The sequence below is a fragment of the Colletotrichum chrysophilum genome (assembly GCF_026319265.1).
Source record: "Colletotrichum chrysophilum strain AFK26 chromosome Unknown scaffold_5, whole genome shotgun sequence".
Classification (NCBI taxonomy): Eukaryota; Fungi; Ascomycota; class Sordariomycetes; order Glomerellales; family Glomerellaceae; genus Colletotrichum; species Colletotrichum chrysophilum.
This window is the reverse complement of record NW_026517292.1, coordinates 278,428-300,912: the sequence shown is the minus strand read 5'-3', so window position 1 is coordinate 300,912 and position 22,485 is coordinate 278,428. Positions and strand designations below refer to the sequence as shown.

At 55.4% G+C, this 22,485-nt stretch overlaps 6 protein-coding genes across 6 annotated transcripts; 5 read left to right on the top strand and 1 right to left on the bottom strand.

Moving 5' to 3' along the window:
• Positions 1 to 496: 496 nt before the first annotated feature.
• Positions 497 to 1,861, top strand: COL26b_001187 (uncharacterized protein; the record flags this gene model as incomplete). The annotated part of the gene is made up of 2 exons (XM_053174143.1): positions 497 to 750; positions 805 to 1,861. 2 exons carry the CDS (start codon positions 497 to 499, stop codon positions 1,859 to 1,861), a joined length of 1,311 nt encoding a protein of 436 aa, XP_053041853.1.
• Positions 1,862 to 2,975: 1,114 nt separating this feature from the next.
• Positions 2,976 to 4,277, top strand: COL26b_001186 (uncharacterized protein; the record flags this gene model as incomplete). The annotated part of the gene is made up of 3 exons (XM_053174142.1): positions 2,976 to 3,111; positions 3,183 to 3,603; positions 3,707 to 4,277. 3 exons carry the CDS (start codon positions 2,976 to 2,978, stop codon positions 4,275 to 4,277), a joined length of 1,128 nt encoding a protein of 375 aa, XP_053041852.1.
• Positions 4,278 to 6,060: 1,783 nt separating this feature from the next.
• On the top strand, positions 6,061 to 7,922 carry COL26b_001185 (uncharacterized protein; the record flags this gene model as incomplete). The annotated part of the gene is made up of 3 exons (XM_053174141.1): positions 6,061 to 6,178; positions 6,245 to 7,407; positions 7,464 to 7,922. 3 exons carry the CDS (start codon positions 6,061 to 6,063, stop codon positions 7,920 to 7,922), a joined length of 1,740 nt encoding a protein of 579 aa, XP_053041851.1.
• A 5,756-nt stretch (positions 7,923 to 13,678) lies between these two features.
• Positions 13,679 to 14,323, top strand: COL26b_001184 (uncharacterized protein; the record flags this gene model as incomplete). Its single annotated transcript, XM_053174140.1, has 1 exon — positions 13,679 to 14,323. One exon carries the CDS (start codon positions 13,679 to 13,681, stop codon positions 14,321 to 14,323), a length of 645 nt encoding a protein of 214 aa, XP_053041850.1.
• A 309-nt stretch (positions 14,324 to 14,632) lies between these two features.
• COL26b_001183 (uncharacterized protein) lies at positions 14,633 to 18,007 on the top strand (the record flags this gene model as incomplete). Its single annotated transcript, XM_053174139.1, has 3 exons — positions 14,633 to 17,399; positions 17,421 to 17,797; positions 17,849 to 18,007. 3 exons carry the CDS (start codon positions 14,633 to 14,635, stop codon positions 18,005 to 18,007), a joined length of 3,303 nt encoding a protein of 1,100 aa, XP_053041849.1.
• Positions 18,008 to 19,855: 1,848 nt separating this feature from the next.
• On the bottom strand, positions 19,856 to 21,319 carry COL26b_001182 (uncharacterized protein; the record flags this gene model as incomplete). Its single annotated transcript, XM_053174138.1, has 1 exon — positions 19,856 to 21,319. The coding sequence occupies one exon, from the start codon at positions 21,317 to 21,319 to the stop codon at positions 19,856 to 19,858; it is 1,464 nt and encodes a 487-aa protein (XP_053041848.1).
• Between the last annotated feature and the right edge of the window lie 1,166 nt (positions 21,320 to 22,485).

The following is a 22,485-nucleotide window of genomic DNA, read 5'->3' as shown; positions in this document are numbered from 1 at the left end:
GCTACCTACGGAACGACGCGCAGGAACCGGTCCACGTCCTCTGGGGCCCTTTCTTGTCGTTCGTCGTCTACTTCTCCGATCACTCGACCAGAAATCACAACATCTCCCGACTCCAGGGAACCCCGGCTTCGACTCTTTTTTGGCGATTTGTTCCATCACCATAACTCAATTCAGGCTTCAAACCTTGTCACCAGCTTTCTCAAGACAAGCGTTTTGCCAGTTCGCAGACAGAAAACCAATATATTCGTCCTTCTACGAAACCGACGTTTCCTGCCCGGTTTGGTGGTGTTCTGATTCGTTGCGTCAATCATCGTTGACCATCGCAGTCGGTCGCTCAGTTTACCTGCCAGGCCTTGCCTCGTGTCAATGTGAGTCAGAGCATCAGCCGTCACGGTTCACGCCTTGAGTCCCCCAGTCTATTAACACACCCAAGATTCACCTCTTCCACTCATTCCAGCTACGAGCTCAACATTGTACGAAAAAGAACACCGTCACAATGCTCGCAGTCGAACGCTCTACGCTTCCAGAGGCTGTCTCTGATAACACAGAGCTGCGGTCCGAGGAGAAGCCTGAACACACTGGACCCGATGTTATCCAGCCGCATCCCCTCGTTGACGAGCTTCTGCCGCAGCAACTCGGCCGTGGCGTTCTCATCCCCTTGAAGACAACTCTGGAAATCCGACAAGACCACACCATCGTCCAGGCTTTGCTTACCAGAGCCCCAGCCAAGTCTACCAATGATGTCGTCAAGTAAGTTGAAGCTACCTGCAATGATATGGAGAGGCGATATTAACACCACTGTAGTCTTCTCCGCTCGATGCTTCCTGAGGGTGTAGCTAACAGCTTGCCTCACCTGCGTCGATGCGCGAAGCCAGCCGATATCCCGGCTCACCTCAAGACGCAGTTTATGAACGACTCCCCGGAGGGTCGTCAAGTTCACACTGGGAAGTCGACCTGGATCTACATCATGCTCGGCGAGGAGAAGGACTTCGACAGACAGAAGTTGGTAGCATCCTTGACCGCCATTGACGGCATGGAGGAGAACTTCTTCCTCACCAGCATCCCCATTCCCCTCGTCCCGCCCACTTCGCAGGTGCAAGCGGCCATGTGGACTTCGCAGTTCTGGCCCACAGTGTACCGGAAGAACAACCCCCTTGGACCCCATCCTAGCATGGTGGGACGTTCTACCGACACCATCAGAGATGAGACATCTCTGTGGATGTCTCTCGCTCATCGTGCTGCCATCAAAGCGAAGCAGACGGGTATCGGCGAGCCCATGGGAGCCGTCATTGTCCAGCGCGAGGGCGGTAAGTCCGAGCTTGTGGCGATTGCGGGAGATGCTCGTTGGCACCAGGAACCCAACAGACGCGGTACCGGCAATCCCATGGGACACTGCGTTCTCAGAGCCATCAGCATGGTTGCGCAGAAGCTTGTTCGTCACGAGAGACGTGTGTCTGGTCGGCCCAACAACTCTCCCTTCCTCGAGTACGACGCTTTCCAAGACAAGCCTCTTCTTGACGACGAGAAGATCGTCTTCGAAGACGAGCACCCCAACGCAGACGGCTACCTGTGCCACGGCATGGAGATGTACCTGACCCATGAGCCTTGCGTCCAGTGCTCTATGGCTATCCTTCATTCGCGCATGGGCAAAGTCGTTTTCGCACAGCGCATGCCGCTTACCGGGGGCATGTGCTCTGAGGACCGTGGCCACGGTCACCCTGAGCTGGAGAGCTGCGGTGGTGGCGAGGGCCTCGGTCTCTTTTGGAGACGTGAGCTGAACTGGAGCTTGCTGGCGTGGGAGTGGGAGTCGAGCGACTGTGTGGGACCTTTGCCGCCGGTTGATCACAGAGTCCATGCTTAGTCCCCATGGGACTTGACGACAATACCTTGGTGCTTATGGCTGGGAAACCGGCCTAGGCTTAAGCAGTCTTTATGTGGAAGGAGGCCATCAGAGAGGATGGACTCGGCGATCTCGACACGCCATTATCAATATCACCTGTGCGCAGACCTCTGCGTCGGCTCTTTAACAGCCTCTGTGTATCATATTTTCCCTGGTGTAGTTGGTTGAGACATGGGTTTGGAGGGCCAACAGAGAGGATTTAGATAGTCCTCTCAGCTCCAGTCGGAAATGCGGCGTTGGGAGGAAACCTCAGGAGCAGGTCGATGGAGGCGCGGGCAGGAATTATACCCAGGGCTGTCTCATGTGTATTATGCAGCAGCCTAACAATGAACAATGTTCCCTATTCCTCCTATTCTTGTTCGAACAAGGTCTACAAAGAGTGAAGTTGCGATGAATTCAATTCAGCCGGCCGCCATTGTTCGGCCGAAACGGACCGCCGCCATTGACGAACAGACAAGCCGCGCTAAGGCATGTTACCTTACCTTCCTCACCTTAAGCTCTGCTGCTGTGCTGTGCCGCGATTTTACTGCGGGGAAAGGCGGATTCTTATCTTATCAGCCGGTACGATCCCAGTGATAGACACGCGGTGAAGCGCTGTGTGACTCTCTTTTCGCAACGCCAGTCGCTGTGGTCCTTCCTCACAGGCCTTTGCCGCCTTCCTCATTCTTTCCCGTTGCGCTCAGTATTCTCGGCATGCGCGCGGACGAAGGGAGTTGCAGAGAAACGATTTCTGATTTCGCAGCGCTCGAGTGTGTCATTCCGCGACAAACGCGCATGCAATGACCCGCCTTTGACTCCTCCACTCCCACGCGACTCGCACATGGGTAGCTCTCGTACCAACTGAATGCGATTCCAAGCCTCCCCGGCAAAGACCGTTGACCGACTCCTCCTCTGCGGACGAGTTCTCAAAATACTCGTGCCGCCTGCGACGCAACCAAAGCGGGTTATTAGAAGAGACTTGAGCTCAGGGAGCTGGTGGAAAAGAAGGGCCGAAACGGACGGGCAACCGGAGAAACTTTTCACGATCCTGCGAAACCTACTCGACGACATGCCAGCCAAGAGGACTGCATCTGCAATGGCCGATGCGACGAAATCCAAAAAGCGCAAGGATGAGAAGAAGTGGTACGCTGTCAAGGTTGGTCTCCGACCGGGCGTATACGAGACGTGGGATGAGTGCTCAGAGAATACCAATCACCAACGAGGAGCCGTATGTGAGTGAACCGTCCGTCGGTCTGCAATCTAGCTGCTTGGGACTATTGGCTAACAACAGCTTATGATACAGACAAGTCCTTCACCTCCAAGGAAGATGCGGAGGCGTTCGTGGCGGGAAAGAAGATTCCGAACAGAGGCGGCAAGGTGGAACCCATCAAGTACTACGCTGTTGCGCGCGGTAACTTCACTGGCATCTTTCACGACTGGGACAAAGCCAGCAAGGCGATCTACCAGTCCACGAAGCCCAAGTACAAAAAATTCGATACCCTCGGAGAGGCAGTCCGATTCATAAAGGAGTGGGGTGACGAAGACACAATCGAAAAGGTTCAGGCCCTGGTCGATGGTGATTCTGAGTTCGAATCCGAGGTCGAGGAACATGATGACCTTGAGCCGGGTCTGGCTCATATCTACACGGATGGCAGCTGTCTCGGAAATGGCACGGACAACGCGACTGGAGGCGTGGGCGTGTTCTTTGGAGAAAACGATCCCAGGTAAGTCGCTATGGACTCGACTTTCCAGAAGCCCGTCCCAAACAGAAGACTGGCACGCTCCAAATCGACGCCACAAATCACAGAACCGCTGACCTGTATCTAGAAACGTTTCTGAACGTCTTGAGGGCAAGAAGCAAACAAACCAGCGCGCCGAACTTACTGGCGTCCTACGTGCGTTGGAGAAGACTCCCGCCACACAGGGAGCGCAGATTCTCACAGACAGCAGATACTCCATCAACTGCGTGCAGAAATGGGCTCCGATTTGGCAAGGAAAGGGCTGGAAGACGTCAGTCCTAAATAACGACGTCACGAACAAGGACTTAGTCCAGGCCATTATGAATAAAATTGCCGAACGCGAAGCTAAAGGCACAAGGACCGTGTTCACCTGGGTCAAGGGACATTCGGTAACCGACGGAAATGTACAAGCGGATAAGCTCGCAAGGGGCGTTGCGGAAGAAGCAGTAAAGGCGCTTGCTGTGGCAGGTGCTTACCACCCACCGTCGACGCGCGTACAGAAGTACGCAAAGCAGCAAGCAGATACAGAAGCGCCGGAAGCTAAGCTGACGAAAACACGGAAGAAGTTGAAGACGGAGAGACAACAAACTCCCGAACTGGACCTCAAGTTTGATAAGGAAGAAACTCCCGATCTCGACGACTACTCGAGCATGCCTTAGGTTGCAACAGGACCAACTTGAGGGGTTGTAGTCATGAATATGCGCTGGCAATGGACAGAGTCGGTGACCGACATGATGCAAAAGGGTTGCTCTGCCTGGGTCGATGCATGGATGCAAGCACCCCTTCCCAAACCATCGTATCTTCCGCTCTTGGCAGATACGAGTTTTGGTGTCTAGATCCCTCGTTGAAAGGTTTAGCGGCCTGCCTTCACGCAGTCTCAAGGCTCGCCCAAACCTCTGCTTTGAGCGGTTAAACGGCTTCGGGTTTCTACTGAAGGGAGGAGCTGTATACTGCACACGATAAGGAGACAGCAGGAGGATGTTTGACTTGTTTCTATCATAGCGGCAAAGGGTTTGCGGGAAGTTTCTTCTAGTTCATCGATGATGGAAACGGAGTATCTGGTGCTTTCGTTTTGGCGGAATGATAGTTTTTTCTTTGCAATGGAGATATCCCCTCAGTAACCAACGAAACCTCTCGATGCTATGCGCGGTTCTGTTCCTGACAACTGAAGTGCTGCGGCCATTGTCTATGCAGTATGTTCAACTGTTTAAGGCACAGTCCTTGAAATAACAGACATATCAACCTTACAACTCTAGTGTAGGTTGTAGTATGTAGCGGTCTGTCTGAACATGTCTCACGATTCAGACTAGTGGCGCTGCAGGTTCAGATTTTCACGGACATCGCAAACCGAATGTCGCCCGCATCTTTCCCGAGTATCCAGCCGCAGTCTCCAGGTTTCTCATACGCCCAGGCTTGCTCGCCGAAGACTGATACGGCCAGCGTTATGCATTGTCAAGTTAGGCAGAGATACATTAAATGCGCCAGAAGACAATAGCCAGTAGCCGCAACTGAATGTACCTCTGCCATCAACCGATACCGTCTAGCTTCCTTCGGATGACTACAACATAATTAGACAACCTTGCGCAAATCCCTGACGGTACGGCTTTGCTGCCCCACGTGTCAAGCCTGTCGACCCCGAAGAGCGAGAGCTTTGCGCGCGGGCAGGATCGGTTTAGAGGTAAACAAGAGGACCCCTACTATTTCCCCCCAATTAAGCGGTGATGATGCACTGATCGCACACACGCACCAAAAACAAAAAAAGAAGCTGCGGCGTTCGTCCCGTCTACCTACCCAGTCGTTCCCAGTCGCCACGCCACTGCCTCCTTTCTTCCTCTTCTTTTCCCTCCCCGCCACCGTCGCAGACCTGCCCAGACCTCTTGACACCTCTTACCCCGCCAATTCAGGCTCACTGCATCAATATTCCGCATCTACTGTCCAGATAAGGACCATTGCGTAGTCTCCAGAGATCGCTGCGACCCAATCAAAAGGCCGACGTCATCAGCGAGGCCCGCCCCTTTCGCAGACCGCTTCGACTGTCTCAGTCCCCTTGAGGATCCTCACACGGCGAAGAGGTCGGCGACAGCAACGAGCAGGACGCAAGGGAGAGGGAAAGAAGGACGGAACGCACCCCAATGACAGTCAGCCACGCAAGCGCCGCATTCCTCGTCGTCATTCTGAACCACGCGATTCGATAACAACCTACTACCCTTGAACAGGGCAAGGAGACAAAACACACACCATTTTGTTTGCATATTCGAGATTGACTGGTGCAGGGCCCGGTCTCTGTTTGCTTGGCTACGTGGTAGTGCCCGATCGCGACTCTCATTGGAGCATCTCGCAGAAGATCGCGGGGTCATCTTGGGCTGCCATACGTAAATTGTGGACAAAGGGACCCTTGGCAAAAGCTTGGTTGGCTAGTCTTGCGACCGAACCACAGACGCGATGCCTACTTTGGCGGTTACCAACTTCAACATCATTGTCGGTGTGCTGGGAGGATGGATATCGCTGTTTGGACTTGTGTCGTACCTCTGCAAGGAGAACTACTACCTGTCTGAAGCTCGTAAGTTTTGTCATTCGACTGCACATCCCCCCCACGATGTTCAAGGTAGCTGACGAGACTCGGCAGTGATTTCCCTCTTGGCAGGCGTAGCCTTCTCGCCCCCAGCCGCCAATCTCATCAGACCGCTGGAATACGCCGGCACCGAGGAAAATGTCGATAGCGTCACCCTCGCCTTCTCCCGCCTCGTCCTCGGCGTGCAGCTTGTCCTCGCCGGCGTGCAGCTGCCCAGCCGCTATCTCCGCACCCAATGGAAGCCCATGGCCCTCCTCGTCGGGCCCGTCATGACCTGCATGTGGCTCGCGACGAGCCTGCTTGTCTGGGCCTTGGTGCCGCACCTGCCGTTCCTGCACGCGCTCGCCGTCGGCGCCTGCGTTACGCCCACAGACCCTGTGCTGTCTAACGTTATTGTCAAAGGGCGATTTGCGGATCACAACATCCCCAAGGAGCTACAAAACTTGATCATTGCTGAAAGTGGAGCAAACGACGGATTGGGATATCCATTCTTGTTCTTCGCGCTGTATTTGATCAAGTACATTGGCGACGGCGGCAAGCAGCAGTCTGGAGGAGCTGGCCTCGCGATGGGCTTGTGGTTTGGAGAGACGTGGGGGTACACCATTATTCTGAGCGTCATCTACGGTGCCGCTGTGGGTTGGCTAGCGAGAGTCTTACTCAGGTGGGCGGAGAGTCACAAGTACGTTGACCGCGAGAGCTTCCTGGTATTCGCGATCTCGCTGGCGCTCTTCATCGTGGGCACGTGTGGAATGATTGGTAGCGATGATGTGCTGGCATGCTTCATTGCTGGCAACGCCTTCACCTGGGACGATTGGTTCCGTCTCGCCACCGTCGATGATTCACTACAGCCCACCCTGGACATGCTTTTGAATGTCTCCGTCTTCTTATGGTACGGAGCCGTCATCCCGTGGACCTCGTTCCTTCACAACGAAGTTATCCCGATCTACCGGCTCATCCCGCTAGGCATCCTCGTCCTGATGCTCAGACGGCTTCCATTCGTTTTTGCAATCCACAAGATCATCCCGCAGATCGAGGAGGTAAAGCAGGCCATCTTTGTTGGCTTCTTTGGCCCCATCGGAGTATCTGCCGTGTTTTACCTTTATGTTACCCTCGAGTTCTTGCACACCCTCAATGAGGGCGAAGAGCCCCGATCTGACGTCAAGAACATGGGCGAGGTTGTCCGAGTCGTTGTCTGGTTTCTCGCAGTCTGCAGTATAGTAAGTGACCCGCTACCACGTCCACGCTGAGAAGAGCCGGTATAATATAAACATAGGTGGTCCACGGGCTGAGCATCCCGCTCGGCAAGCTCGGCTACTACGCGCCCCGGACGCTGTCCCGAGGTGTCTCATTCATGAGTAGTGACGGCGATGAGCCGCGTTCGTTCCGCATCCGCGGCAGAGCTGCATTCCCGTTCAGCCGGTCCAGGTCCATGGCATCCAATGGAGTCGCGGATGCCGAGTCCGGCACCCCGTCCGACAACGAGGGTGGCCGGACAGTCTACAGGATTGGAGGTTCCATCATCCCCCGAAGGATGGCCGATGGTGCTACTTCAGGCACGTCCACGCCGAAGCGTGCCGATGACCCGCCCCGTCCAGGTTCCGAGTCCGGAGATGTCCGGACTGAGGGGGTGGCCAACCAGCCACCGCCCCTTGAGCTTCCCAATCGCACCATCCGGTTCCCTGACGAGGCGCCTGCGGCCCAGGAACCTCCCCGGGAGCTGCAGAGTCTGTGATACGAACTAGCAATATTGCAGCAGCATGCAGCAGTTCTGTGAAGAAGACTCCTGCACTCAATTGTTTTGCGTAAGTTGAATATGCGGACGCCGTTTAATGACGGTCGTGTGGATTGGCTGGATAGCCAGCCAGCCATGCACGGAGATGTCCGTGTTTATAAGGAACACCCGGGCAGAGGCTTGGAGGCTTTCCCGCTTCCTGCTTCCTGCTGTCAATAAGGTCTCATATGGCGTTCAGAGCTGGATCTATTCCTGTTTTCTGAACCCAGAGAGTCTAGAACTCAATCAAAATTGTGTGCGCGTATGCCTTTAGATACTTGCTTTTTAGTAATTAGACATCACTTTCCTCTGATCTGTCGTCGGTATTGACTCGGGCCGCCCTTTTCTGCAGTGTGCTACTATTGGACTGCCACCTACTTGCGAGACGTCCGGGGTCGGATTGCTGTGCGACGCCAACTGATGCCTGCTCATCGGCGGTTCCTTCGATAGCTGATCCTGGACGGCGAGTGAACTAGGGTTATCGCCGCCATCGGGTCCAGCTGATAACTCTTTCTGGGTTTCGTTCTAGGTCAGATGAAGGCCAACTTTCATGCGCCGCACTCTCAGAGGCGCAAGGTTTACATAATGAGTTTATGCAGGCTGTGCTAATTCAATCATCTTCTTGCGCGTAGAAGTAAAAATCCTTCTGTGCCAGCAGATTGCGGACGACTATGACGGGTGATACAGAGCGGCAAAAGGCTGAAGGGGGGGCCGATTGCAATTTGGGGTGGTGCTGAAGTCGGTTTTTGCGAGATTCGGAGCGACGTCGGGGCTGACAGGTTAAAGCGTTGCATCATTGGGGATGAGGAGGAGGTTGGCTGGGACGGCGGCGTTGCGGTAAAGAAAACCGCTCAGACGGGCGAGGCGAGGCGTGGGCTGGAAGCTAGGTAAGGCCGCCACGGAAAGGAACATGATCGACTTTGTTGAATATTTTCTTGCTGACAGCACAGAGGAAAGATAGTGGTGGTGCAGCTTGACACCATCCTGCGGAGAGGGTTGCATTCAATCGCCGGGTTCTGGTTCCTGACGTTGGGAGGAAGCGCCGCGGGAGCCTATCAGTGCATCCCGAAAGAGTTGACATCGGATATGCAAGATGCACAACGTCGCCCGCATCCGTTTTTATATCGTGCTCAGCCCGTCATCTGCCGGTCTGCCGCGATATTCGGGGCCGGTTGCCTGCAACAGACCACCAAGAGAGATGCGTGCCAGGTTATTGCGGGCTTGGGTGTAGCATCAGCCCAGCGTGTGTTGCGGATAACATAGAGTGTTTAGTGTTATGTATAAGGGGAAATGAGAGAGATAACAGAGCCAATGGGATGCATGACTCCCGAGCCGTGAGTCGGGGGAGAAGAGAATGTCTTGGACCGTGTGAAGAAGATCGGGTGGTTTCTGGAAGAATGGGTAAGTAGTGAGCTTTCGTGGGTAGTAGAACGGTCCGGCCGAAGTTAAGTTTAGGAGACGCCGCAAGGTCGCATCATCTGTTGTTGAGGAAGGTGCTTGAGGAGTTGCTGCATAGTGAGAGCAACTAAGGTCTGAGGCACCCGGCCTTGCAGTTGTACGGTACACTACCTTGCAAGTACCATGATTAGGTTCGCCGGGAACGCACCTACTGCCCGCGGTGTACTATCCGTCGGCTTCAAGCTTGCTTAGCGGCAAGAGGTAGCTAAGCGCTGAGACGACCGGCCGTGTGTTCGGAGGTGGATGACAGAGTCCGTGAGAGAGTTAGTTTCTGTGCGGCAGTGGTTGGTTCGGTGTAACTCGAATCCAGAAGAAAAGGTCAAGATGCTGCTTTCGTCAACAACGGAGTAACGGCCGTCAGTCAATATTGTGTGAGAAATGAAAAGTCGTCTGTACATTATTAGAATAAGCACGCCACCTAACCCAAAGCGTCTCTCTTGGTGGAGCAAGAGAAGGGGAAACCTGGCGATGGCTTCCACGATGGCGGGAGATGAATGTCTGCGTACGAACAAGAACGAGATCGTATCCGTACTCTTTCCATGTCGGAGTCGGCCGCCGTTGTTGAGTCCGGTTGCGAGTTGAGGCCAGTTTTTCAAGATTGCCTTGGTTGGTTTGCAGAGAATATGCTGCAAGATGAGGGAGGATTGACGTTGGTTGTTGGCCAAGTGCTCGTCAGCGCTGGGGTGAGGCAAGTCAGAGCAAGGAAGGCAGTGGCGGGATTGCGACGCTGGTGCATGACCATGCGCACCTACTCACCAACCTACCACACCTACCTTGCACCATAGGTATATAGTAAGGTAGTTTGGGTAGGTAGAAAGGTCCTGTTGGCCACACCTCGGTCAGCCCAGTGGGACCCGAATGATCAGGGCCTTGGGAGGCGCCTAGGCAGGCAGGCAGGCAGGCAGGCAGGCAGGCAGGCAGGCATGCCGTCAGAGTTCTTGGACGTTTGGATTGAATGAAACAGTGCAAGTGGAATGGGGGGAGGGGCCCCGAGGAATGAGGGCGATCCTCTCTGGGCTGAAGTGGGTGCGACATTGGCCAGCGGATTGGCAGAAATACTGCGCAAGCGCAAACGAGGGCAAAGTGAGTCGTTCTCGAGGGCGGTCATCTCAGTCACCTGCGGTAGCGTAATGTCGCAATTTACCAGGACTCCGTACCCGTGGATTCGACGCGTGTGTTTTAGATGCCCTGGCCTGGGCTGCCGTGCATCTCAGAGTTGCCCTGAATGGAGCAGGTGTTGCGCTACTCGTTGCCCGTTGCATGCTGCGCAATGCGGCTGCTTATCAGTCGGAGCTGACGAGCCAGACCCCAACGATGGAAGGGAGGCGGATGTGGTCTTGTTACTCATCAACTTATCCATACCTTAAGGTAGGTATCTATTTGAGGTCGCACTGTATTCAGACCCTCCCCGGTCGAGTTTTGTGCCAAGCAAGTAAAATGCCCATTGGACCAAAAAGAGAGTGGCTTGAGCGAAGTTCGGGCGCTCGAGTGGGCGCTCGGAGGAAGACTGCCATCTGTCTTGGCGGCGCATGGCGCAGGTGCCACACGGTGCGTTCGCGTAAGTCTTCCGCCGCCTAGCACGGTACGTACCTACCTTAGCTGCCTCCCTCCCCTACTCTCTCAGGAAGCGCGGTTTTATTTTTCTGCCCACGAACCCACGCCCCTCTCAAACTGGATCTTTCCACTGTGCTCGAACACTGAGCTGGCCATTTGTGTGCGTTGTTCCATGAGCAAAGTGGACCGTAAATGCAGCAGCAGATGCAGAGGACAGGATCAGGCAATGAGAGAGAGGTACGCAACGAGAAGGAAAAAGAAGACGTCGTATCAAAAGGGCCCTGGGTAGGGTGTACGCAGCCAAGTGGACACCTCAGATCAACGAAGGGTAAGTGTAGGTAAGGCAGGCAGGCAGGCACTTATCACTTCCACCCTGAGAAAGTCAAAAAAGAAGTTCCAAAACAAAAAAAACCAAAATACCACCATACCCAAGGACCCAAGGGCAAGGACTGGCGTTGGAACTTGGCACTGGCGCTGGCGGTTCGGGAAGCACAGGGCGTCAGTCAGTTCCAGCTCCTCCAACACAACCCGGTGAAGGTCGCTTGCCTTCCGTGGCCTCCCTCTGACCTTCTTGCGGCAAAGCATTCGCCCTCATCTTGCCAACTTGGGAAGCTTGAGCACTGGGCACCCGACGCCACAACGCCGCCGTGTAGCTTCACCTCTCTCGGCTGCGGAAACATGGCCCGGAAGCTTTGGTCTGCCATACTCTGCGCGCCGATGTTTCGTTCCAACTTGCCAGTCCCTGCCAGCAACACCGAGGAGGACGGGGGATGTAGATACAAACGCATGCTATGCCACCTACCTACACCACAACGTCCTGCAAGGTAGATCGGAGGAGGGACGGTTTGATAGCGGACAAGATTCAGACCGGACATGATCGTACTCGTTCAGTCCTGCATCCCAACCTTGCCCGAGCTTGCGTCAGGTCGCTTCCTATCTTCGGCCGCCTATCTACTTAACTCGATGCTATTGCTATCCTTGACGCCGTACATAGACGCCGCCGCTGCGTCTGGCCCTGCATTTGGCTGATGTACAAGCACACACAACAACAACACACAGGCACACATCACCGACTTTAGGCTCCGTGGCTCCCAATTCACAAACAATCAAAACGCCTTCGCTCCACATTTCGTTCCATTTCGCCATTATTGGTGCTGTCGACGTGTCTGTGCCTGTGTTTTTGATTCGGCTGCTGCCCGGGTTGCCGCACCAGACGTACCAGAGTGGCTCTCTGAAGCTCGCTCGTTGCATACGGACCGACCTCTGTTTCTGAGTCTTTTTGGAGAGCAGGTTCTGGAGGGGCGTTGTTCTTTGCGCCGCTCTTCACTCCAATTGAGCCAAAAATCCAGCGAGAGTTGTTGCCTCTTCTCTTCATCCCAGAAATCTCGCCGGTCACCGGGGGTCAAGGTTGCACAACACCGATCGACATCCCGTCTGCTCGTTGATACCACCACCCTCTACTCTGTACCGCACAGCCGTCTGGACATTCCTATCTTCCATCTCTCCTCAACGGCCGACGCACCACCACCAACACCATCGGTCTGGACGTACTGCAACTGGCTTTGGCACGACGGACATTGACTAGACTGATTGGCATCATCTATCCCCCCGATTTGCGCCGCCCATTGTGCCCCTCCCCCTGTTCAGTCCAGGGCAGGGCAGCAGTTTTGGAGTCACCGCTCAGAGGGACAGGTTCATTTTTGAGACATTGTTACCGCTTCGACTGTCCGTCCGTACGTACATGCGCCCAGCACCAAGACGTTTGCTAGCTGGATGCTGGCGACGAATAGACCAGAGAAGCCACAGACCAAGACACGCTGCCTCCGATTCTGGGCGTACAATTTCCGTGCAGGCTTTCCTGCCTCCCTCTGCCCATCCTAACCTAACCTAACCTAATATTACCACTCCCCTTCTCGAACGGGGGAAACAAGAAAAAAAAAACCAATCTAACGAGTCCCTCGCACACTTTCTCACTCCCATACTCTCCAACTTTCTCCGGCGACAATTCTCTCGGGCAGAAAGAAAGAAAGACAGACAGACAGACAGACAGAGAGAGACGAAATTCGCGTTCCCGGCGCCACGATGAACTCCTAGGTCGCCCTACCCATCTGCTACGTATCAGCTCCGCACCGTACAGATTGCACTCTGCAACGAAGCGAACCTACGAACGACAGGCACCAGGCCGCTATCCTAGGTGACAACCTACCGTCTACCGTACCTACCTTGCCGCACAATTCCTCCGACGGCATTTCCTCAGGGTCTGTTGCACCGTGTATCCGCACCGGCCGCACCGCCCCCCGCGACACTCATCTGCGCAGTGTGCCCAGCCCAGCCCGGCCCTGCCCAGTGCGACACACCTGCTTCCGCACTCCCACTCCCACTTTTACTCGCACCTTCGCCCTCTCGCAGTCGTGGCCTCCTTGCAAAACTGTGAACTCGCGACTCCCACGTCGGACTCGCATTAGAGGGACACAGTGCTGTGGGCCCCCACTCCACCGCCTGGGCTACACCACTTTACCACGAGACGCCCTTTTCCCCACAACATCCCCAGACCGAGCTTTCACCACCTCCCCTTTCGTCGCCATCTCCGTCCTTGTCGCCGTCGTCGTCGGCTTCAACTTCCATCCTCGATCATTGCTGCTGGTCAAGGTATGACGACTGCTGGTGCCGCTGTCGGTGCCAGCCCTATACCACACGCCACGGTTATGTCCGCCACCATCGACTTCGAAGAGTTCTTGGAATACGACGAGGAAGGCTTCGGTGCCGCGAACTCGATGCCCAACTTCGACCTCTCCAATCCCAACGCCCTCAAGTTCCTCGAATCATCGCAGTCGCTGCACGAATCCAAGTCTCTCGAGCCCCAGGCCACCCTGCTGGCCAACGGCACCGTCGCCGCTGGATCACCCGACTCCCTCGTCGACTCATTCCGAGACTCGTCCTCCGATTCCGCCTCGTCGAAAAGGACCGGTAGCTCTGCCTCCGGAAAGACGGCCTTAACAGCGGGCGACGTGATGATGACAGATGGAGCCGATATCAAGCCTGACTGGGAGACTGCGGCCTTCGCCGACCGCCCGGAAGACAGCGTCTACCTCTTCGGCGGGAACGCCGACGCGACGCTGCCGGGCCTCGACATGGGCGACGACAGATTCATGGAAGAGTCGTTTGACTTCGAAAGCGCGTCCAGCAGTCCGGACGCTATCAGCGCTGTCAACATGGAATCACCAGAGATGCCCACCATTCACACCAATGGCCCGCAGAAGGCTCCCCCTCCGAGCAATACCAGAGCCGGAAATCACGCCAAGAGGAATTCCGTGAGTCTTACGCTGAACGGTATCGTGAGATCCGACTAATGTTTCCAGCAATACTCCATTTCGCAGCCCATGAACGGACTGAAAATGACCAACTCGAGGGAGTGCTCACCAATGTCTCAGAACTTGATAACGAGCCATGAGGCATCCCCTTCAGCCGCCTTCTTCAACAGCTCACCGTCGCCGCGAGGCGCCGGTCAAGATTTTTCGAATGCCGCCACAATGAACGCTATGAACCCGAACGGATTTTGGCCGACGAAAATGGATCCCGCGCAACAACAAATGTTACACAACATGTCTATACAGTCTCAATTTCACGCACACGATGGTCTACCAGTCATGCCACAACATATGCCGATGTTTACCCAACCCAGCTACGACTTCCTCAACCGTGGGTGTCGGTTGACGATCCACCCAACGCCAACAAAGTCCCGCGTCGAGACTCAAATTCCCATCAAGATGACTCTCTTCCCGCTTCCTCATGGCATCAAGCGCCTCCACCTGCCCACACATACCATCTCTAAGCCAAAGTTACTAGCGAAGCCACCAGTCGAGCGTTCTCAGGACACATTGGAGCTCTACACCATGCTAGTGTGCACTAGTGCCATGGTCAGCGAGGATAACAAGCGCAAGGCCTTCCAGCGCGCCGCAGCCGCCACCCACAGCCCTTCCTTGAACGCCCGATCTGCCAGTGAGGACGATGATGAGGAGAACAAGCCGCAAAACGGAGGCGAAGTTCGCATTTGCAACGGGTGCATCACGCGAGAGAGAAAGCGAGCGGCTAGAAAGAAGATCAAGAAGGTGGAAGAGGAAGAGATGTGGAATCGGGATGAGAACCGGCGCGTGATCGTCTTTAACACCCAGGAGATCAAGGAGTGGCAGACGCCCAACGGTGTCGTATCTGACTCTACCGTAACAGGGCGACCAGAACCGGTAGCTCCTCCTGGAGCGATGCAGGTGGACGCGCCCATGCGTATTGCCTGTTACTGCCGCCACCATGCAGAGAAGCAGGGTTTCCAAGTCATCTTCACCATCAAGGATTGGCAAGACCGCGTTGTCGCCCAAGAAATATCTCAGTCGATCATGATTACCGACGACCACAAGACGCACCCATTGCCGTCATTGCCTCCCGCTGCCTCGACCTCCGAGAACAACCTCGTGCCGATGATGAACACGCCACTGGATACCAGCCCACTCAGCTCGGGGGCTGCTCCGTTCCGTCTGTCGCATTCCAGCTCCGATCTTCAAAGCTTGCAGCGTAACGCACCTCCGGCTCCGGCTCCGTCGTTCCCCGCTGTGAACGCCGTGGCTAAGCAGCCAGCCCCCGCACCCTCGACAACGAATGCTCGCTCTTTGTCTCGGCCCCCGTCCCCGAGTTTACACGCCGGGCCGATGACAAAGAAGCGCAAGGCCAGCGGATCGAGGGTTCCTGCTCATATGACGATGACTCGGTTGGATACGACCCCGCCACCATCTCAGATGCCTGTCAATCCAGTGCCACCGGCAGCCTCTGCTTCCACATCGCCGTTCACGCCTAACCTCACCAACTTCCAGACTCCCCCTGATACTGTGTTCCAAAATGGAGCTCCGTCGAACATCCCACAGCCGTTCGCTACCGGTCCACCGACACCCAACAGTAACGACCAGACCTTGTTCACCAACGCCAACCGATCTGCCAGCATGGAAAATATGGCGATGCCCATGTTCTCAGCCCCTGCATCAGCCCACCAAAGTCGCGCTGCAAGCCCGAGTAGACTGGCAAACGGTGTGAACGCTGTACAACAAGGTCAATTCAATACCATGCAATATCTTCCCACTGCGGTTGCTCCAGCACGGCCTCAGCCAACCATTCACAAAATCATTCCCAACGAAGGACCTAAGTGTGGTGGCATCGAGGTGACCATTCTTGGCGCGAGCTTCTACCAGGGCTTGGAGGTACTTTTCGGAGACCAGAAGGCCACAACCACCACCTTCTGGGGCGAGTCCTCCTTGGTGTGCCTCTTGCCACCGGCGCCCGTCGCTGGGCCAGTCGTGGTTACTTTCAAACAAAGCCAAGCTCAAGCCGGACAGCCCTTCAGTGCCCTCTCTAAGCAGAATCAAGTATTTAAGTATATTGATGACGACGAGGAGAAGCTCATTCGCACCGCGCTCTCGATTCTTGGCCACAAGATGTCTGGTCAGTTGGTTGACGTCAAGGAGCTTGCTCAACGCATCATTGGTCAAGGAGATTCCAGTTGGGGCGGTCCTGGCCCCTCGGGCAACGGTGGGTTTGGCGGAAACACCTTCAACATGAGCACGGAATCCCAGCTGTTGAAGTTGCTTGAGTTGATCGACCTTGACGACAACCCGAGGATGTCTCGCCTGGATCTTAGGAGAAACACAGGCCACACCATGCTGCATATGGGTTGCGCTCTGGGATACCATCGTTTCGTTGCTGGGTTGCTTGCGCGTGGTTCTAATCCGGACCTCCGGGACAAGGGCGGCTTTACTCCCATGCATCTGGCGGCAATGAATGACAACGAATCCATCGTTCGCAAGCTCATGCAGGCCGGCGCTGACCCTACGATCCGTAGTCTTTCGGGACTGCGGCCGGCTGACGTTGCTCAATCACGCAAGGTGGTTGAGCATATCCGTCGCTGCGAGCGTCACATTCGGTCCCGCAGCGGAGGTTCTCTTCACAGCAGAGCCAGTAGTGCCGCTTCGCTGCGGTCTCTGTGGGACCCTCTCGGCATGTCCAGCGAGGAAGAATCTGCAGACGACGGTGAGGAGAGCCTCGAATACTCATCTGGCGACTACGAGGAGGAAGAAGAGGAGGAGGACTCATGGCTCGACATGCGCCGTCGTTCCAGTGGGCATGCGTTCACCCCTCGTCCAGACCGACAAGCACTGCAACGAGGTCACGATGAGGTTGAGCCAGGCCTCGCGTCACCGACCACCGCCATAGCCTCGGCCGTGAGGGATCAATTTGCTGCTCAGATTCAGCAGTTCCAGCAAGCGATGGCACATTTTCCCAACCTGCCTCAAATGCCGGCATTGCCAAGAATGCCCATGTTGCCGGACTACCAGGCGTATCTTCAGCAGAACCCGTTCATGGGTAGAGTTACTTCGCTGATGCCTGGTATGTCAACCTCTAGACCAGGATCGTCAGGCGATGAAAACCCGCGACAAATGGACGGGCGTTGGTGGGATCTGTCAGCCTTCAGAACCACCAACAACAACTCAGCTCCGCCACCGGCATACGACGAGATCTTCCCTCAGGAGGAGCTTGACCGCAAGCAAGCCGCGGCTTTGAATTCTGCTGCTGAGGCTGTTGCGGACAGATCTATCGCTGTCGGAACCCAAATCACTGAGACCGTTGAGATATCGGAGGCTTCATCAAGCACGACGCCAGTGCCGAGTGTGCTCAAGATCGGCCGCAAGAGTGCCATCACCAAAGAGCAGCAACAAAACTTCCTCAGGGCGCGCGAGGCCAAGTTCAAGGGGATGCGTAGCGACAAGAACTTGTGGTTCGTCTGGGTAAGTAAACCAACTCAACATTGTCATCCAACACACGCTAACGTCCTTCAGATCCCGCTCCTCACCTGCATACTGGGTGTGATGCTGTACAGCCGATTCCCTCAGTACTTCGCCATGCTTTGGGCCGTCATCCTTCGTTCGGCTGCAAAGTTTGACCAGGTGCCCGACATGGTCAGAAATGTCCAGGACCGCGTCGTCGAGGTACTATAAATCATTTTGTTACATTGCAACCGCTTCGCTTTTACGAGAGACACAACAGAGTTCCTCCTTTACTCGCGGTTTCGGATCTACGAGATAGGGAGAACAGGAGTTGGTGCGTCTGGGAAACGAGGAGCAATGTTCATTCAGTTCCTCTAATGAGCATTGGAGGGGGGGACTGGTGCGGCCGGGAGTGCCGCACCGTTCGTTCTATGCAGGCGGGAGGTCTCGGATATCGACATCGCACAGCCAACAGCGCTGCTTCTAGGGCAAAAAGCCAGTTTTCTTATCGTTTTCACGGAACCAGTAAGCCTCCTCACTGGGAACATTAGCTTCCATCTTTTCTTGAATTTTCTTCTTTTTTGAGCTCTTCTTCATTCATTGGAGTATCGCGTGGGAAAGCCTCGGTCGACCGTTTTGCTGGGACGGAGAAGTAGATATCCGAGGAGGTCTTGATGACCTCGGGTGGATACGGGCTGTATGTAGTATATACACAGCGAAGTTACTGACGAGCTGCGTTGTCTTCTATAGAGGGCGTAAATGTATGTCGGTATAGGCCGTGGAATAATGTCACACTGGTACATTGAAAGAAATCGTTTCATTACCGTGCTCAAACATGCAGGTTTGCTTTGTAAACGAAATGTAGCCATTGTACACACATCCAGACCGGCTATCCAGAATCCTTCAACGACAGGGAGCTTGGATGTGGACGTTTACTGGCCTTGGGGGAAATGCTCACTCGCGGTAGAAGGGTTGGTTGGATGTGTGTGGTCTTGTGCTGTGAATCGTCCGTCTCGCCCACGATGCTGAACACGCCTCAAAAGCCTGCGAAGCATTTTCTTCTACGCCACTCAACAGGAACCAAACTGTTTCATCCTCTCACTACCAATTCAAAGCCTGAGTGAAACATGAATGTCGTCGACGGGGGTCAAGTTCATATATATTCAGCCAAGTCATCCATCCCACCCCATACCTCATGACTAGACATGCCACGAACAGAAGGTCTCCCACACCTCTCTTCTCTCTCGCGCGTGCCATAGCATCTTCCACCTCCTCACAAACACCAACACGTTTCACAAACGAAGACGGCACACGTACACAAAACTCGAAAAGTGTTTTTTCCATAACCCCATACACACACACCCCCCGACGTATTCCCCGTCCCATTTCGACACATGCCAGGTCATGTACAGCGAGCGCATCGTTACGGAGGGGGATGAGTAAAAAGACATTCGAAACCCCGTCAACCCCCTCCTTCCATACCCTCTCTCTCACTCTACTCCTCTCGGCGTAGGTGGAAACTGGTGTGAAGGAAAGAGGGTGTCGAGACCGCGGAATGTCGCTACATACACGAAGAGAGGAAGAGCCGTTCGTTCCTCCGATAACATAAAAACCTCGAGGAGGAGGGCGGGCCCCAGTTACGGGATGCCTCCTCCTATCCCTCCCCCTTTTTCTTTTTTTTTCCCTTTTCTCACACCACCGATCGTTCCTTTCCGAGTTTCATCCTGCCTCCAATCCGTCTTGTCTCGTTTGGGATACCAACGTCTTCCTCATCATCATTGCGTCCACCGAGGGTTTTCCCGCAAGGTCATGGAAACACACAAGATTGATAAGGAGTATCTTCTCCCGATCCGAGTGACAGCATGGCAAAACAATGCGTCGTACTGCGCGGTCGAATGCTGATTTCATAAAAAAGCAAAAGAAAGAATAGAGAGTGGTCATTTCATGTCGTCAAAGTCGTAAAGCTCGTCGAGATTCAAAGAACGCCAGACGCCACTTCCCACATCCAAATCCGCCACATATGTAATGGGCCCGTCCACCGGTGCAAAAAGGCAGCAAACACTTCGCTTGCCTCTTGACTTAGGTGAACCGCATGCCTCTCCAGCGCCCGGGAAGCTCGCGCTCCTGCACAGGGATGCTGTTGTGGTTCTCCCCCTCAAAGCCGAACCCGCCGTGGCTCTTGTACTGCTCAGGTACGCACGGCACGGAGGGGACGCCGTGGTTCGAGTTGGGTCGGAGGCCGAGAGGCTCTGCCGCTCTGCGGATGCCGCGCGACGTCCACGCCCGCGCGGACTCGACAAAAGACCGCCGCGAGTCATTCGAGTCGATGCTGCTACGGGTGCTGGCGGCGTAGAGCGGGTTCGGGGGTGCAAAGTCCGTGTCCATGGGGCCAGAGTACGAGGCCGACGGGGCATGTTTGGCGAGCTTGTTGCTTGCGCGGGCCGAGTTGCTGAATGATCGTCTGACGAAGACTCCACTGCGAGGGGGCGGCGGGGGCATGTAATTCGGCGGGGGAGGAGGGGCTGCGTAGTTGGGCGGCGGGGGAGGGGCCATCGATTCAGAGTGCGAATGCATGTGAGAGCGCGGTTTTCGTAGACCGGGGAGGGAGAGGTCAACAGAGATGCGTGAGGCAGACTTGCGCAGCTTCTTGACGGCAGACATTTCCTCCTCGTCTTCAAACCCGAAACCGCGCTTGCGGTTGCCGTCGCGAGAGTCTGGCAGGGGTTCCACCTCATCCTGCGTTGGAGGCAGGGGCCACTGTCCCGACATGCGCTCCGCAAACGACTTCTTGTCAACAGGGGGTTTGGTTGAGTAATTGGTGCTTGACGGAGCGATGTTTGGTGGAGGAGGCTGGCGCGTGGAGCGGATGGCGTGCGCGTCGAAGAAACCGTCCTTCATCAGCTGCTGGTAGCTGGCCATGATCTCCTCCCTAGAAGGCATGCCCGCACCGTTGGCTAGGGTCGGCGCCGGGACAGCGTTCGCACTGCCGAACCCTCCAGCTCCGCCTCCGGTGGCAAGAAGCTTGCCGTCCAGGCTGAGCGGGCGCTTAGCCCCCCTATCCTTATCCCTGACAAAGCTCAGCTTCTCGCGGAGACCGCCCCAGAACCCCTTCTTTGCGACGTGGCTGCTAGCCGAACTGGCGGGCCTCTTAACCTCGCCATACGTGACCGTCGGCTGGTTCACGGAGGGGTGTTGTTGTTGCTGGTGGTGGTTTTGCGACGACAACAGCGACTGGGAAGACTTGTGGTGTTGAGGCTTGGGCGGGGACAGGACGCCGGCGTCGGGGGCCTCGACGTAGAAATCCATGCGGAAGCGACGGGCAATCTCGGTCGAGTCTTCAGGGCCGAGGAAGTTGGGAGGTGGTGCGGCGGAGGTACGGTCGTTCATGGAGCCCTCGACGAAGCGGGAGTTTGCACGCTGCGTAGAGTTTGCGCGCTTAGCCGTAGGTCGCTGCGCAGATGCAAACGCATTCGTCGGGGGAGGGGCCATGACTGGGTGAGAGTTCAGAGGACCGGGGGGTTGAGGATCGTCGATTTGCATCATGGTTGATAGCGGACGCGATTCGGTTGTGCTCGGGTTGTGAGTTGATCTGGTTCTCTTACTCGAGGTGGAAACAGAGCCCCCTCTGCCCTAGCTAACAAGATTGATCGTGGTCTCGCGATGAGAAGGGGGGTTGAAATGCGATTAAATGGTAGGTATCGAGAGGAGGGGGATTGTTGGTGGCAGCAAGGCAGCGAGCGCCGTTGGGTTTTTGTTTACTTGCCCGTGCCGTCGCACCATCCGCACCCACGCGCTCCCGCAACAGCTGCTTTTCAACTTCGGGCTTCTTCCTTGCACGTCTGGGACAGCAGCAGGTTGCGAAGTCGCAGAAAAAGGGATTGGAAAACCTGGAATCGGGTGAAGAAGGTTTATGAAGGGTGAGGGGAAAAGTGGGAAAAGCCAGGTTGATAGTGAGTGGAAGGTAGGTGCGAGAGGGCGATGCGATGGGCTTGGGGTTGAATGTTGATCTTGTAGTATCGGCACTATTGGAAGGGCAACGCGCGATGGAGTTTGCGGTCGGCCGGGGATCGTTGCCGACAGCGAGGTACGCCGGACGCGAGGCCCAAAAGGTAGCGTCTGCCATTGGATTTGGAGGGGAGAGTGGCCCCCGTTGCTCGGGCAAACAAACGCGCCCACCACTGGCTGCGCTGCTAGACCCAAACGCGACCCTCCCGGGGTCCACTTGGCTTGCACCCGCAACTGGTGCCGCCCTCTTCCGCGTCCCTCACCTTGCACTTGTATACTGGGGTCTGGTCCGAGCTTGCACCGCTGAAGCACGTGACGCTTGGACCTTTGACAGACAACCACACAACCTATGGATACCTTATCTAGGTACCTACCTTACCTTAAGGTGAGGTGCCTTGGGTAGGGAGCGGATAGGTAGATTGAATGAAAATCTACTTACGTCTGGTGCTGTCATGTCCAAGTCAGCCTCGTCAAGCTTAACGTCCTTCCAGCGGCACCGCACGATCCGGAGACCGAGCGTCCTCACCCACTGCAGAAGCACTGAACCACAGGCAGATGGGAAACAAAATCCTCCCCACACTTCGTATCTCACTGGCACTAGGTTCACATTGGAGATCGAGAGCATCAAGTTTCAAAAGATATTCCCTATTTCCCTATGCAGGATACCCAACTGTGACTGCTGCAGCATGTACATGCCGCGTGAC